General features: G+C 38.5%; 1 protein-coding gene across 1 annotated transcript in view; it reads right to left on the bottom strand.

The window, feature by feature from the left end:
• SYT10 (synaptotagmin 10) overlaps window positions 1–15,357 on the bottom strand; it is a 45,157-nt gene that overhangs the window by 13,882 nt on the left and 15,918 nt on the right. Inside the window, exons 3-5 of the mRNA XM_032106743.1 lie at window positions 11,624–12,188; window positions 609–729; window positions 81–252 (exon numbers count right to left, since the gene is read on the bottom strand). Coding sequence (XP_031962634.1) covers window positions 81–252; window positions 609–729; window positions 11,624–12,188 — 858 coding nt within the window. The remainder of the gene's footprint in view (window positions 1–80; window positions 253–608; window positions 730–11,623; window positions 12,189–15,357) is intronic.

Raw genomic sequence — 15,357 nt, 5'->3', positions numbered from 1 at the left:
TGTAAGCTCAAGGAGGCAGAAAGCAGTCACTTGCAATGATCAGGAATTGTCTCAATGGTCAGAAAGCAAACTGTGCTTACCGGTCATAATCCATCACTGCAATGGAGAGGCTGACCTGGTCCACATTCTCTGGAGGGATATCAAAGATGATGGCCTCGTTATAAATGGGATTCAGCGTGTTCTTCTTCGTGGTCGTTTTCCGCTTTTTCAGTCTCCGTCCCTCGCACATCAGCGACACTTTGACATAGGGATCTGAGTTACAGAGAATCAGTTCGTGCATTAGGACTCAAAGCCATTCACATGTGTAGCATAAGAACAGTATTTGTGGTAGGGATGTTATATTGCTAAGGTAAAAAATTGCAAAGATTTGAGTGACCCTGGCAAACAATGCTTTTATCATGCTGTAAATGCAAAGGAAAGTTACGGGCATTCCAAACAGACACACTGGCTGCCAGACCAAAGATAGGCAGTCCAGCTAAACAGGGTCTGTGTCCATTCTCCTGCTGCTTCCATCCCAGAGCCAAGTTAAACACACAAAACCCAAGGAGTTCTTACTCATCCCCTTCCTGAATAGACTCCGCCTTGTTATTTAGAAGCAGCAGATTCACCTGATGCACCAGTTATATCCATTGCTTTGAGATTCCGACATTTGATGACTGTCAATGTCATTCTCCCAGCAGTAGGCAGATAACAAAGAGAAAACATGATCTCACCCAAATCTATGCTTTCCTGAAACAGAAAAGCAATTATTAGAAACCTGATCATACTGCCAAAATTCAGTTCAGATCATGCAAAACAGTAGTAATTTTTTTAACATGGAGAGAGGCTTCTTTTGCAGCCTCAGATGCTTTTGAAGAGGACACAAGTGACTTTCAAAAATTATTTCCATAAAGTACAGGAGGAATAACAACAAAATAATATTTTAGAGACAGGATCTTCAATTACAAAACTGAGAAATTGAAAAAAAAAATCAGACACAAAACTTTCTGGATTCCTGGTATGTTTGTGTTGAATTCACACAAATGAAAAGGTGCTGAGAGTAGAATGTCAAGTTCTGCTCTTGAAAACACAGCCCCAGTAGAAAGAAACCTGGTGGAATATTTAGACCATACACTTTTATACGCCCTTTAGACACTGGAATTTATGTAGGAGAATAATTTCTGCACATGTATGTACATAAAATGCTAATACTGTGTAAGGGTTTCAAAAAGAAGAACATGCTTGTAAAAGTTGCTCTCTTCACTGCTCTTAATGTGCTTTGAGAGGTTGTTCTGTTTTAGAAGAAAAGCAAAGTAAAGAAGTAGCACTTACAGCCTTCCTGGCTCAGCAGCCACTTTTTGGAGGATAATATATTCAGAAGGATGGATAGGGTCCATATGAATATTAATAATCCTCACAAAGAGACAGGTTCTGTATTGAGACCATGTGCTACATACTCGTGCAACATGAGGTTGCCACAATTTAGATGCCACAATACTTGAGATGTGTAACCTAAGGAAGAGAGTTCCTACCAGTTCTTATTTTTTCCCTTTTCTCACAGTTATACAATTATCCTAACATTGCAAAATTTTAGGTTTTGAGATGTTATGTTCTAAATTGTTCTGTTCTAAATTTTAAACACACCTTTGCTACTTCCCCACCCCCAAAAATTTGCTTATTAAGAACTTATCAAATGAGTTTGTAAGCGGCATGTAAGGCAGTCACTCTCAAGCATGTGATCTCAAAGGCCTTTTTTTTTTGACTAATACTAAAAAGTTTATTTTTAACATCTCAGCTTCAATATTTTATCTGTCAAACCTACACTTACCCTGAGAGTACAAATTTGCTTGAGAGCTGCTGGATTTAGTGTACAGCTGTTCTAGCATCAAAAGGCAAGCATAATACATTTTTGAGTGAAAAATATTAAAATAATGGTTGCTGGGTAGATGACAAATATGTTGTTTACAGTTACAAGGCTAGACTGGGCTTCTTGTTCACATTCTTCAGCTGCTTATGTGAACAGTTTTATTGCCTTCCTTCAGGCTAATACTCTGTCTAAATTGAAACAAGTACTTCACATCTTTCTTGAGTAAAGATGGACTTAATCTCATGTTTCAGGATTTGGGGTTTTTTTTTTTTATTTTGTTTTTTTTATCGGCTTTTTCCCCCTGCATTGCAGACTGGATTGAAAAATACAGTTTTGGAATATCTTTAAAGTTTATGTTGCAGTGGTAATAAAACATTGACTTTTGTGTAGGTTGGTCAGTTAATAAGTTCAGTCATTTTGCTAGGAGTTTGTTTTGACAATTACTGGTTTGATAAGCAGGTGAACATGCACTGTGGGAAAATTCCATGCTTGTCAGAATTTCAGATTTCTCAGAATTTCAAAATTATTTAGCTCATTCAGTCCACACAGAACAAATACATCTGTTTGACCTCTCCCTTTCCTTGCCACGAAGAGTGCAGAATTTCGTGCCACAGAGTGAATGACCAAACTCACTTTCCTGTATCAGAAAACACAAATAAAACTGGAACAAATGAAGGGTAATTCTTTCCACTAATTTGTTAAAGTGGCAAGTGGTCTCCTATATTTTACAGTTCTTGACATATCTGAACACTGTTTCAAGCAGAGTTTCTGTTACTGGCATTACTTCATGAATTCAGAGTGTGATGGTTGTTTCTCATATCCATGTATCAAACAGATCTCACTCTTTTGTATAAAAGAAAATACAGTTCCCTGAGTTTCAGTGCTTCAAAGTTATCTAAGGTCTGTGTTGAGAAAGGTGATGAAAATGGGTTGTATCATGAAACACCATGGGTAGCTCATAAAAAGACCTAATTTTTCCTTCTTCAGAGAGATGACTTGTGTAAGTGAATAGAGAAAAAATAATTTTTGAAGGTGGGAGTATGTACTTGCATGTTCTATTATTTCTTTTTGAAGAGAAATTGGGTAGACTCTCTAAGGTTTGTGTGAGCTCAGCTGATAAAGCAGAATACAGACAGGACTATGTACTATGACTTAAATGCTTTAAAAGAAGCATAGCTCAAAATGCTTGCAAAACTCACCTTGTTGTTACTGTACAGTACATTTTTAAGAAGCAGAGAGAAGCAGTTTCTGCTCTGGATATCTGCCAAGATTGGTGGTCTTTCTTCATACAGGAGTGTGAATGTGTGAAGTTCTAAATGTTCTTTTGAAGAATGAAGATTAAAATTATAAATATAGTATCAGAGACTGGGTATTGGATAAAATGTCTGCGATATCTCCATTTCTACACACACATTTTAGTGTTAATTTGAGCACTAGAGGTTCATAAATTTGGACCTGAAAACACAGATTCAGACCTAGATAATAAACATAGTAACGCTTTGGTTTTTTGATTATTTTTAAACTTCTCATGACAGTCTCAATCCCACTGATTAACATGAGTAACGTTTTTAAATTCCCTGGATCCCTAAGCATTATTGATTTTAATTGAGATTTAAATATAGGATTCAATCTACTTTAGAATCTCAGTGGTATAGAAAATTCATCTTTTTCTTACCTTGTAATACACTAGATAATTAAGTTGACACAAGTAATCTGACAGGAACCCTTCAATACAAGCAAATCTGAAGAAACCAAGACACAGACTGCCCTCAACAGTCACACCTGCATTACAGTGCACCTCAAACAAAACACAACTCAGAAGACACAATCCAGTGGCTGCCATTTGTGCATATTTATAAGTAGTCCTCAGATTGCCTTACATGTGTCACACATTTACCGAAAATTGCATGACTTAGTTAACTCCCATGACACATCATCTCTTTCATAGACCTATTTTGAGTTTTTCTCTTTCTTCTTGAACTAAATTTGGATTTCAATTAACAGCTAGCTTCACAGATGCTTGTAATGATTGCCTCCCACTGGCTTCCAATAACAGGTACAGAAAAACCAGCATCGAGCACAGCTGCACTTATACAAACGGAAGCATTTGTTGACACTTCATGTTTCTTCTTCACTTATTTCCCTTCTGTATCCACAAACCATCACACAGTACTAAGGACCTGAAACAGTGGCTAGCACTATACCAGCTTCAGTTATTTTGATAGCTGCTATTATACCTCTATCCCATCCATTTTCTGGTATGGTGGGTCTAGAACAAAATAAAACAAAGAAAACAATGACCTCATGTGCACATATCAGTTATTCTGATGAACTTTGTGGGTTTTGAGCTACAGAATGCAGATTTTTTTAAATAGCATAATTCTTATCCCACACTAGCAAGCATGTGAATGAATGTGCTAATATTTTTTTTCCATTAGTTCCATTCTCTGCTTTGCGGGCTCTTGGGAAATTAGTCCCGGAGTTGGCACAGTCACAAATAAAAAGTTCCTTTTTCTATTCTATTTGTTATCATACCCAATGGACACCAGTCCTCTCATTTTCACACTTATGCCTGGAGAAATAGCAGCACTTCTACAGAGGCTGGGCTCCCCACTCACAATATGGATAAAAGGGGGGGGATGTGAGGAGAAGTTTGGAGAACTTGTAGGGGAACATCAATTAAACTGATTGAGTTTTTTGAACTGCTGTAGCTGGAAAAAGCCTTGCTGTCACTTGCTCCAATTAATTTTCTCAGTTGTTTCCACTAAATTCAATAAAAGAGACAACTTTTAACTAGGAATCTCCATAAGTTTAGTGGGGAAGGAAACTATAAATCTTTCCATGTTCAGGGTGGTTTCTACTCATGTATCAATCCCCGTAACCCCGAAACTGAACAGGAAAACTGTTTCTTGACTGTACTGACAGTCTAATAACTTTCGTAGTCTCCCTCCTCTGTGCCAGCATCTCAACTGGTTTCTTATGGCAGCAGGAGTAAAAAGCTTATAAGTTGCAGTGAACTGTTGCACTTACAGGGACCTGATATGTGAAAAAGGTGTCATTTTTGAGTCACAAGCTGACTTTTGACCATTTTTTTCACCAATGTTTGTTTCCACTAGACTTTCAAGTTTTGAAATTCAAGCAAAGTCCTAAAAGAGCAACTTGCTGTGTATTCTTACAATGAACGATGTAGATGCTACTGGAACTGGAAAATCGATATGCTTTTATTGTTACTTGTGTGTAATTAATTTCCATGGTTAAAGTAACAAGTATCTTTGTAATAGTGCAGTAGAAATTCGATTCCCTCAAAAATTTACTTGTTGCTACTTTATTTATCATTCAGATTATCATAATTCACAGTAATAATGTCCATTCTTAATCTCAAATTTAATATCTGGAACTAGTTCCCTATTAATTGTAATTGGAATGCTGTTTTAAACACTGTGTGAAAGAGTAGCATAGCAAAAATACTAAGGGCAGCATGAATTTCTTTTGTACTTGATTCCTAAACAAATTATTTGCAAATTTCGTTCTCAGCTTTCCTGCTATATTATGGGCAAGAATCTGTAATAAATAATAATAGTAATTTTCTAGCTACCTAAGAAGGTATTCAGGCATTTAATTTTATAGACTTTTAGCTGGTTTTACCTTTAATAGCACTGAAACCAGTTTTTCTATATAGTATGCAAATTTAAAGAAAATTGAGTTGGCAGAGCTAGACCTTTGGATTACTCGAATATTACAGGAAGATAATTCCTTCATAGGACAGATTTCTCTTTCCCTGTTTAGAAATATATTATATATATTTCTGCTTTCCAGTAAAAGCTACTGACGTAAAGCTTCAAGAATCAGGGATAAAATATAACGATGAATGTTGGGAATTGGATGGAAAGAGAAAGGAAACCTGTCCCCCCAGACAGTTAGCTAAGAATGTGTTAAGGTATTTCTGGTTTTGAGGTATAGATAAAAGGAGTGGTAGTAAAGAACAGAGCAGAAATCTACCAGTCTTTTTTCTCATTTATGCATTTAGAATCTGATGGTATCCTTGCTATCACAGAAATTATTAAAAGTTCTGAGAGGCTCAAACTGCAGAGCTAATTCTACCACCTCTCAAGGGGATTTTCCTTTGGAAACCTTGTCCCCACTGCTAATATTTATTTTTGTCTTCCGTTATTCTTTGCATATCAAACCCAGCTCTTTCCTTCCTCTCAGCACTGGTTACTGATTGAGCTGTTGCCCTGGGAAATGAATCAATTAAGTTTGTGTTTGTTCTTGCCTCTGTGGAAGACAGTATGGAAGCAGTGGGGCCTGTTGCTCTGTAATGACTGTGTCTTCTGCTTGTGGAGGGCTAATGCTTGCCTGAGCCTCACCCTGATTGCTCTGGGTAAGCACTGCTGCTGATTGCAGGCCTGATTGCAGAGGGAGGACTCCCTGAGATTGCAGAATGCCCTCAGTAGCACCCTGGAAGCCTCCTGGGTGCTCCTTGTGTTGCTCCCTCTGCAGGGAACCATCTGTCTTGTGCACCGGGGGATTGTTACATCTTGCCAGGCAGCAAGGAAGCCCATTCCTGCCTCAGAGCAGCTGAGAACAGAGGCACTTCTGTGAACTAACTGTGGCATGAGAATGAACCAAAATGTATATAGCCTCCCACATGAGGATGCTTTTCTGAAGCTGCAGTGCATTGTCTGCAAAGAGACTGTTTGCAGTGGGACACTCAGAGACCTCTCAGGGCACAGCAGGTCAGACAAGCCATGGACCTTAGCAGAGCTGTCACAGCACTGTCTGGATGCAGAGATACTAAAACCCCTTGTGGAAACCATGCCCTTCATTCACCTAATATTTATAATTTTTAAGGTAGACTGAAAGTAGCAGTTTGTCCCTAGCAAATCAAAATATTCAAATAATTTGTCGTTTCAAATGAAAAGAAACATTAAATATAATACTAGAAACCTTCCCTGCCTTCAGTAACTGGACAGAAACCCACTCTTTCTCCATCATCTTTTCTAGTTATCAACCAGACCTAAAGCAGTTCCAAACACAAATGAAGGTCTCCAAAATGTGCCCTCTAAAGACTGATCCAGAGTATTCTCTCACCTGCTCAGCAACAAAAGTGGTCACATGGGTTCTTTTCAGCAATGGCCCTGAGCAGAAGTGACAGGTGCCAGAAATTTTTGGCTTAGAAGGGGCTGTTCCCATGAGAGAGATGATAAATGTTCCTACATTGACAAGCCCTTAGTCTTTCACACCTGTTTAAGACTGTTAGAGCTTTCAGGTACATTTCCAGGAACATTCATAAGTCTAAGTGCATTTTGATGAAGATGGGTTGCTATAGAGCTTAGCCCACTACAGTGCTGGTGAGAAAACATTTCCTCATAGTGCTCCTCTTTGAACACTGAGGAACAGGACAATCCTTAAAACGTGGCCTCAGGGCATGACTGCAAAAGACATCTCTGTCAGCTCTCTGCCACAATTGCCTTACTCAGGGAAAGGTCTTATGCTCTGTCCACTTACAAAACAGGGGATGTGGAGAAAACTAAGCAAAGATAATGCTCTGGGTGGAATTCACAGGTGGGTTTCATTCTTGTTTGATGAGGAAATCAGAAGAATCTCTTTCCATAGCAGAGGCCAGCAGCCAGCAGAATTACCTGTGTGATATCCTACTCTGGCAAGTGTTTGAAATAAATGAACTGAGACAAATGTTACTTTCCTACTTATTTAAAAAAAAATATGTGTTTAAGCACTTCTGTCTTTCCCAGTGATGCTATTCAACTATATTCCAACTGCTTTAAAAGCAGCAATCATGCACCATGGACATCACAGGAGGACTATGTCCTTACAAAACCTGCTTTGACATTCTACTTCACAAAAGAGCAAACTGCAGCACTGGAAAGCCTGGTATTGGAGAACTAAACAACAATCAAGTTCCATCTGTCTGCATGAGATAATTCAAGAGGCTACAAGTTCATGACAATTGGATGACTAAGATCCCCAAGAGACTACCACTGCTGGAAATGGAACTGTCTTACCTCTAAATTCTGTGCATTAATTTTTTTCCCAATTGCATGGTTTCCTATAATTAGTTACTCTAAAAGACTTCACAGGATACCTTCAGAAAAACAATCTTCCTGACAGTTACTTGCCAATTTTTTTAGGCAACAGCATTAGAGGAAGTTTCCAAAGCAGAAGATCGTTTTTAAAAGTATTATAGGAAGTTAATAAATGTTTGCATTCAGAAATTGTTGGAGGCAGTGGACTTTTTCCTAGAAAATTTTAAAACACTGAATATTAGAAGTGCTTGTTAGCAATTCAAATAAATGAGTTTTCCTCTTTTAAAGTATGCAGTGTATTTTGATAGTAACAAAACCTCAGAAATGTATGCAAAAATTACAAGCACTTGACAAAAACAGAAGCCTCACATTTTGATTAAGGTCAACAGAAGCAAATGATGAATTATTTATTGAAAATTCAATCACCCATGTATAAGCAAAATTTGGGGATATATCAGATATCTGAGTTACTTTTTCTACTGATTTTGCACTAAATTTATCTTAATAATCTAACATTAAGAAATAGATATACTTTAGCACTTAAAACAGGTACATGTTACATATTATAAAATGTGGTATGTTTTCAACACAATATATAACAGAGAAACAATAATATAAGTGAAAAGTAAAGGTAAAAATCCAAACTACAAGATGTGAATAAATATCAGCATCTGAAAACAATGAGAATAAAAATGAGTGTGTGTGTGTGAGCCAATCCTGTGCTTCCATAGAACAATTTCAAATGATTATTAGGAGCAAAGAAAGTGTATTAAAACTGTAGATTCACACAGAATCATTGGGTTTACAGCCAAAAAGACTCAGTGCAACTATCCAGTCTGATCTTTCTCAGATTGTATTTCCTGTACCAAATAAAAACTCTTTATGGTTGTGCAAGCAAATCTTTTAAAAATTATGTTAGCTACTGACAAAGGGTTGTTGCATAACAAAGCATCTCCTGATCTCCTGTGGCAATTTCTTTCACAGGCAAAATGTTGCAATCCATTTTCATGGTAAATGTCTCTAATAGTGTTTAAGACTGCAGAGTTTTGTGTCATAAGAATAGATTCTTTTCACACAGGTAATAGGAATTGTTTTTACCCTAATTTTAACTTCTGACTAGAAAATTCTTGACTGTGGAAGAGAGGTAAAAGATTCATGGCTGAGGAGAGGCTGCTTCCACTGATTTTTTAAAGTTTTGGACTAATTTTTTGATCTATTACTTCTATTATTTTCCACCATCTATCATTTAGTGACAGCATGAGTAGACCACTGGGTGTAGGAATCATGTCTGAACAAAGAGATGAGAAACTTCTCAGAACATACAACAAAACAGAGCAAAGGTGAAGAAGAAAAAAGCATGAGAGAAATATATTTGCAGAATGGCATCTGGGTTCCTGGGCTCTACTGGGTGGGTGTGGCCTTTTCCTTTCACACAGCCTTCTTGAGTTTCAAAGATTCTTTATGAAGACCAAAGCATATTGACCTGGACTAGAATTATTTTCCACCAATTGTAGAACAAGCTGGATCTTTCTTTTTCAAGTCTTATCAAAGTTCAGTTGACTCTGGCCAACATTAGTCATTTAACTGCTAGTTAGTGACTTTGGTAAACATTAGATCTGGCGTTTAAGACTGTAAGTACCCATTGATTTACATCTCACACAGTGTTTATTTCTGTGCAGGTTTGGCTCTCTCAACTTACAGTTTCTGAACTGCCAAAACTAGAAGCCTGTGCTAGTATTCCATAAAACATCTCAAGTAAAACACAAGGAAGCCCATTGCACATAGAATTACTGGACATCTTCTAGGAGGGTTTCATTTTTTCAAAAAAAAAAATCAATTTTCAGTTTCTTACATAATTTTCTGAGAATAGGGTAAGGCTTGTGAAAGCTGATGAGGTTACCCAACACTAGAAGATATCACAATCTTATGCACCTATTGTTGATGGTTTAAGTGGAGACGACCTTTTCATACACATGCAGTGCTCTAAACTATAATGACAGAAGGGCTGAAAGCCAAAAACCTCCTGCTTTCTCTTAAGCTTCACACAGACCAAAACATCAACACAGTGAACTAGGCATTATAACTGCATGCACTAACCTTTAGTGAGGAAGAAACTTGGATTAAGATCCAGTGCCAAGTTTAACAACCATCTTCATCCAGAGGTGTACTAGTACCTACTCCAACTGAATAATCTGGTATGACATTTCAATCTGCTCAAACCAGTGATGAACAGTCCAGAGATTCATATTTGCTGAAACCATTCTAGTTATCAGCTAAAAGTCTCACAGACACACCCGCTGCAATTGACCAGTGAGCTTTTAAGTAATTACTACAGTATTAAACACAATATAAATGCTAGAAGAAATTTTTAGAAATGGTTACTTGGACTGTTATTCCAAGACCTTAAACACAGATTCAGTTTCAAGCGTGAGAACACAATTCTTAAATGTACCTGAAATCTGAGCTTGGTCAAACTAAGCATACACAGATTCAGATTTCTGGAGGTGTGCTGAAGGCTGTGCAGAGCAGTTTGGTAGGCACAGCAGTCGAAGTAAATTGCTGCTGTTGTGAATTCATATTTGAAAAATGCCCCCACTATTCTACACTCTCCAGTATTTCTCCTTTCTCAGGAATCACAGTGCTCATGCTCAACTTGGTGAGGACATATGAGCACCCCTTGTCCTTCTAGTCATGCAGACCCAGACCTCTCTGTCTAACAGGTATGAACATCCTGAAAGCCTTTGGTGGAAAAGGCACGGGAAGTCTCTGGCTGTAGAGCAGGGATGGTGTGAAGCTCCTGTCACTTTTCCCTAGTTCTGCTTTGTCCTCTGTTCATCCCCGCGTGGAAATCTGGCCCATGCCGAAACCCTGGGATGAGTCACGCAGATTGGATACACCCACAGAACAAGCAATGGGAAGACTTCTCTATAAATAGCATGCTAGTTAAAAAGAAACTGAAACCAAATCCAAAACCAAAACAAACACTCTACACCTCACAATTTTAACTGCTTGTTTTCCCCCTTCAAATCCTAGCCAGGGAGGATGAGTTTGGAATGTAAGTTAATGAAACAATATCTGGAGACTGCTCTTCTCTGGTAGCCTGTCATTCATCCTGTCATCCATGCACACACCTCCTTTTCTTGCATGCAACAATAAACAAATTAATTTCTATTTCCTAATTCTACTTGCTTGTGTCTCTTGAGTTTTGCTAGGAACCAGCAGCAATGCAGATACAGCTACTGGGGACCCTTATGCACAGTGCAGCCTGCAAAGAACACCTTAGACTTCAAGCACTTTCAGCCTCTTTTCCTTCCCAAGATTTCTAACATACGAAAATTTCCTAACAAGAGCAGGATAGGACAGACCCTTTTTCTTAATAGACGGTCATTTTGCAGGACAAGGTGTTTTGCTAACAGGAAAATGTTATTAGTTCTGGCTAAGCAGTGACTTTCATGATGTAGCATTTAATTAATAAATGTAATTTATATACACACAGTGAGCCATAAAGATGACAGTTTGCTCCCAGAAGATTTTTTGGTAATTAAATTTTATATCTTCCCAAGCATTATTTTCTGTGCTCAAAGCAAATATTGGCAGCTCCTTCTTTTTACTTTTTATTTATTTATTTATTTATTTAAAATTTCAGACTCTGCTGATAAACAGGGTACCCTGCCAAAATCTACAAAAGAGAAATGAAAATATCATGTTAATGCTTTTGGAATACATTACTTACTGTGGTGGCACAGTGGATGTCTTTCCATACATTGGCTTCCCTGGAGAGATCTGAGACTTCAAAAAGGTTATCAAGAATAACTTCCCCAATCATGTCATGTCTAGAAAATCTGTCAAAATCATAAACACTGAAATGCAATTTCCTGTTGCTGAGCTGATCATAGGCTACAGGAAACTGAAAGGTTTCATCAAAGACAGGATTTAATGTCTTTCTGTGAACTCGTGTCTGAAACTTCTTTTTCCTATCTGGAAGCAGATAAATCTTAACGTAGGGGTCGGATGTTCCTGTGAAGTCTTTAGCAGGCAGATCTAAGGCTTTGACAATTGTGACAGCCAGAAGTTCATTCTCATAATCATACCGGAGAGTGAAGTTAAGTTTTCCACATGTTTTCACATCTTCTTGTTGCCCATCAGAATCCACAGACTTCTGTTTGTAGAGTTCTGGTTTTATTCTCCCAATGCTGGTTGTTGTCTCTCCCCTCTGCAAAACCGGGTCTGTCCCCATGTTAAAATCAACACTGGACACTTGCATCTGCCTTGGCAAGTGCCTCCTGAAAGAATTGTGCCTGCACACACAGACGCACAGACACAAAGACACACAAAACAAGCCATGGTTATCTCTGGGAAAAGACCATCACTCAATAGAAAATATAAGAACAAATTAGTGAGGGCTCCTCTCTTTAAATTAATTAAAAAATAATCTTCTCCACACCCCCTTCAGTATTTTGCAAGTGTTAAAGCATCCTTGAGAGGAAAAGATAATTCAGAATTAATTTCTTGGCCCGGGAGACACCCAGTGTCCTGGAAATAAATATATTTATAACTTTGCTTTCAGACTACGCGGCTGAAACTGAACTCATGTTCTTTCACAGAACAAGTTGACAGTTCCAACATTGCATGATCCCACTGTGTTAAGGCCTGAGTAAAGTACAGTCAAACAGAAAAAAAAAAGCACTTGCAGAATTTTCATCAGTACTCCCTGGTTTTTGGAGGCATTCCATGGTGGTTTTCTAATTAAATATTTACCAGCCTTCACACTGATGACTGTAAAAGGCACCTGAAAGGGAAATGTAGAGCTGTGTCTGGAGGTTTTTAGCACAGTGCTTTGCCATCCTACAGCATTTTATATACACCTCCTTGGTATCTGCTACACTGAGTTACAGGCTGCCTTCTCCAAAAGCACTGGGAACATTTTGTTCTGCCTGCAATGCATTTCAGAGTTTTGGTCAACATTTTTCTGCCATTGTTTTGTTATTCCTTTTGTCCTCATGGTCTGCTGTGCAGTGCGTTAGAAAGCTGATTCCTGTACCACTAGAAAGAAACAATATGTTAAATTCCTTGTAATTCTGAATACAATGTTGTATAAACATATGTATTTATGGGTTTATCTTGGCTCATGAACCCAAAAGGAAAGTTGTCCTGTTACTACTCAGAGTGAAATCAAACCCCTGGTGTGCCATACAGCCCTACAGCAGTATGAAAACACTGGTCAAAAAGCTTCCCAGCATTTATCAGCAGCAGATGCCATTATGACTGCGCTATCCAGATCAGATTTTAGGCATTTTCACATTTCCTTGGTGCTTCCCTACCCCAACAATCTGTGCTTCAGAAGCTTACCACCTCCTCCTGTGAGCACACTTAGTTGCCATTAAAGAGCAATCCAATTGTCAGAATTTCCTCTGCTTTTTGCAATCAATTGCTTATTAGTGCCACATGTAGCCTTGCCTTATTGCTTGGTTTCCCTGTGGTGTTGTGTTCTGAAAACAAGAGGTGTCACAGCTGCATGTTTCTTTCTTAAAATCAGAAATGCAAATTGTCCATTTGAAAACAACCAGGACTCATTTCATAGATATTATTTGTATTTTTGCTGTAAGTGAAGAGGTTGCAAAAGGCAAGAAGCACAAAACTGCTGCAGTTCAGCTGAGCAGAGATACAAGAGGGTAATCTGCAGCTATTGAATAATAGACAAGAATGTTTCCCCTTTTCAGCTCTTTCAGTCCTGCTCGGTGCAGGGAGCAGTCTTAGCTCAACAAAAGAACAGGGGAGGGAGAGCTCCATAGCCTAGACTTGAAGCAGCTCAACAAAATCCAAGTGTTTTGATCTCAAATGTAAATGAACAATACACCCCTCTTGTAACACACTTTGCCTTTCTTTACAGATAGACAAGTTGAAAGATTTTCTTCTCTCTTAAATGTTAAACCTCCCTGAATTCATAGTGTATAATGCCCACACTGGAATGGAGTGAGGAATGAAAAGGCCCTGACTGGTCAGAAAAGTAGAATATTGTCCTCGGGGAGCTTCACAGCTGTTCTTGTGCCTTCCAAGAAGTGCAACCGCATAGGTGTGCCAAACATAGGGAAGGAGCTGAGCTCCGCCCAGAATGTAGTATAATAAATGTCTGGGCAGGCAGCAGTTTAGGGACTATCTTTTTAGTATCTTTGACTTGTAATGAGGTCCAGGAAGACCTGTGATACTGCTACTTCTGTCAGTGCTAAGGAAACCTGTGCTCCTCACACCTGCACCTGCACTACTGAGATGCCCAGATGATCACAGAATCATAGAATAGTTTGAGTTGGAAAGGACCTTAAAGATCATCCAGTTCCAATCCCCCTGCCATGGGGGTATCATGTTCCAACCCTGTTGTACATAAGCAGTGGCTAAAACTGCCTTTGCAAGGAAAGAGTGGAGCTCATTGTACGACATCAGTTTGAGTGAAAACAGGTCCACAACAAATTGTCTTTGCTTCAACCTCTCTTGCATTTTTGACAGTGTGGGTTAATGCATGCAAAAGCAATGTATAAAACCTGAAATCTATGATTTCTAAGATACCAGCTTGCTTTTAAATTTTTGGACTTTATGCATTTCAGATCTTCTACTGAATTGTTGTGAGATGTTCCTAAGTAAAAGAATGCATCTGTCTGGCTGTTCCCTGTGGGATTCAGCAGCACTTTTGCTCTAGTAAGCCAGAGTCCTAATTACACAGTGCCTAGTATCTGTTCTGAGTCACGGCATTTCACCAAGATAGCTAATTGGTCTGGTAATAATTAAGATGTTTCATTGTTGTCATGGCAACATATTTATCTTCCTTTGTTCTGCAGTAACAAAGGGATTAATGGCTGGGATAATGAAGTACAAGGATGTCAGAAAACCAGGTTGTGAAAATGTGGCAGACCTACCAACGTGCAAATCCAGGTACTTCGACCTCTACTGACTCTTACACACAGCACTCCTAGAGCAGACTGGCCTTCCCTAATAGAACAAATGCATTTGGAGTGATAGCAAATCTGTATGTAAAGCTAATATAAAACTGTGTTTTCATGGGCATCATGACAGTATGAAGCTGATTTCTAACCCAGTAAGGCTGCCACGTCTGTGACAAAAGGGAGGAATAGGATGCTTGTTTATGATATAACTTGAGATTAATGAGGGGTGACTCTGGTCTAGCTTTCCTAGATGGCATTAGGCCAATCTTTTGGACCAAATCCAGAAAAGTGCATGATCACTGGTGGTATTCAGACAGAACAAAAGCTTCTCTCTTCTTGCAAACACTAAAATCAACAGATATGTTTGTTTTTCTTTAACCTTAACAACCCAAGCCCCTCACTTTTGCCTTTGAGCCTCGTGGGAACTGACTGGCTCAACACATTCCTCTCCAATTAACTCTAAAGAGAAAAACACATGTTCTTGGAAAATACAGGTGAATGTTTGAAGAATGGGTTTTCATAGAAGCAATAA

Source organism: Corvus moneduloides, chromosome 4, assembly GCF_009650955.1.
Source record: "Corvus moneduloides isolate bCorMon1 chromosome 4, bCorMon1.pri, whole genome shotgun sequence".
NCBI lineage: Eukaryota > Metazoa > Chordata > Aves > Passeriformes > Corvidae > Corvus > Corvus moneduloides.
The sequence above is the reverse complement of the archived record's forward strand: the minus strand, read 5'-3'. Positions and strand labels throughout refer to the sequence as shown.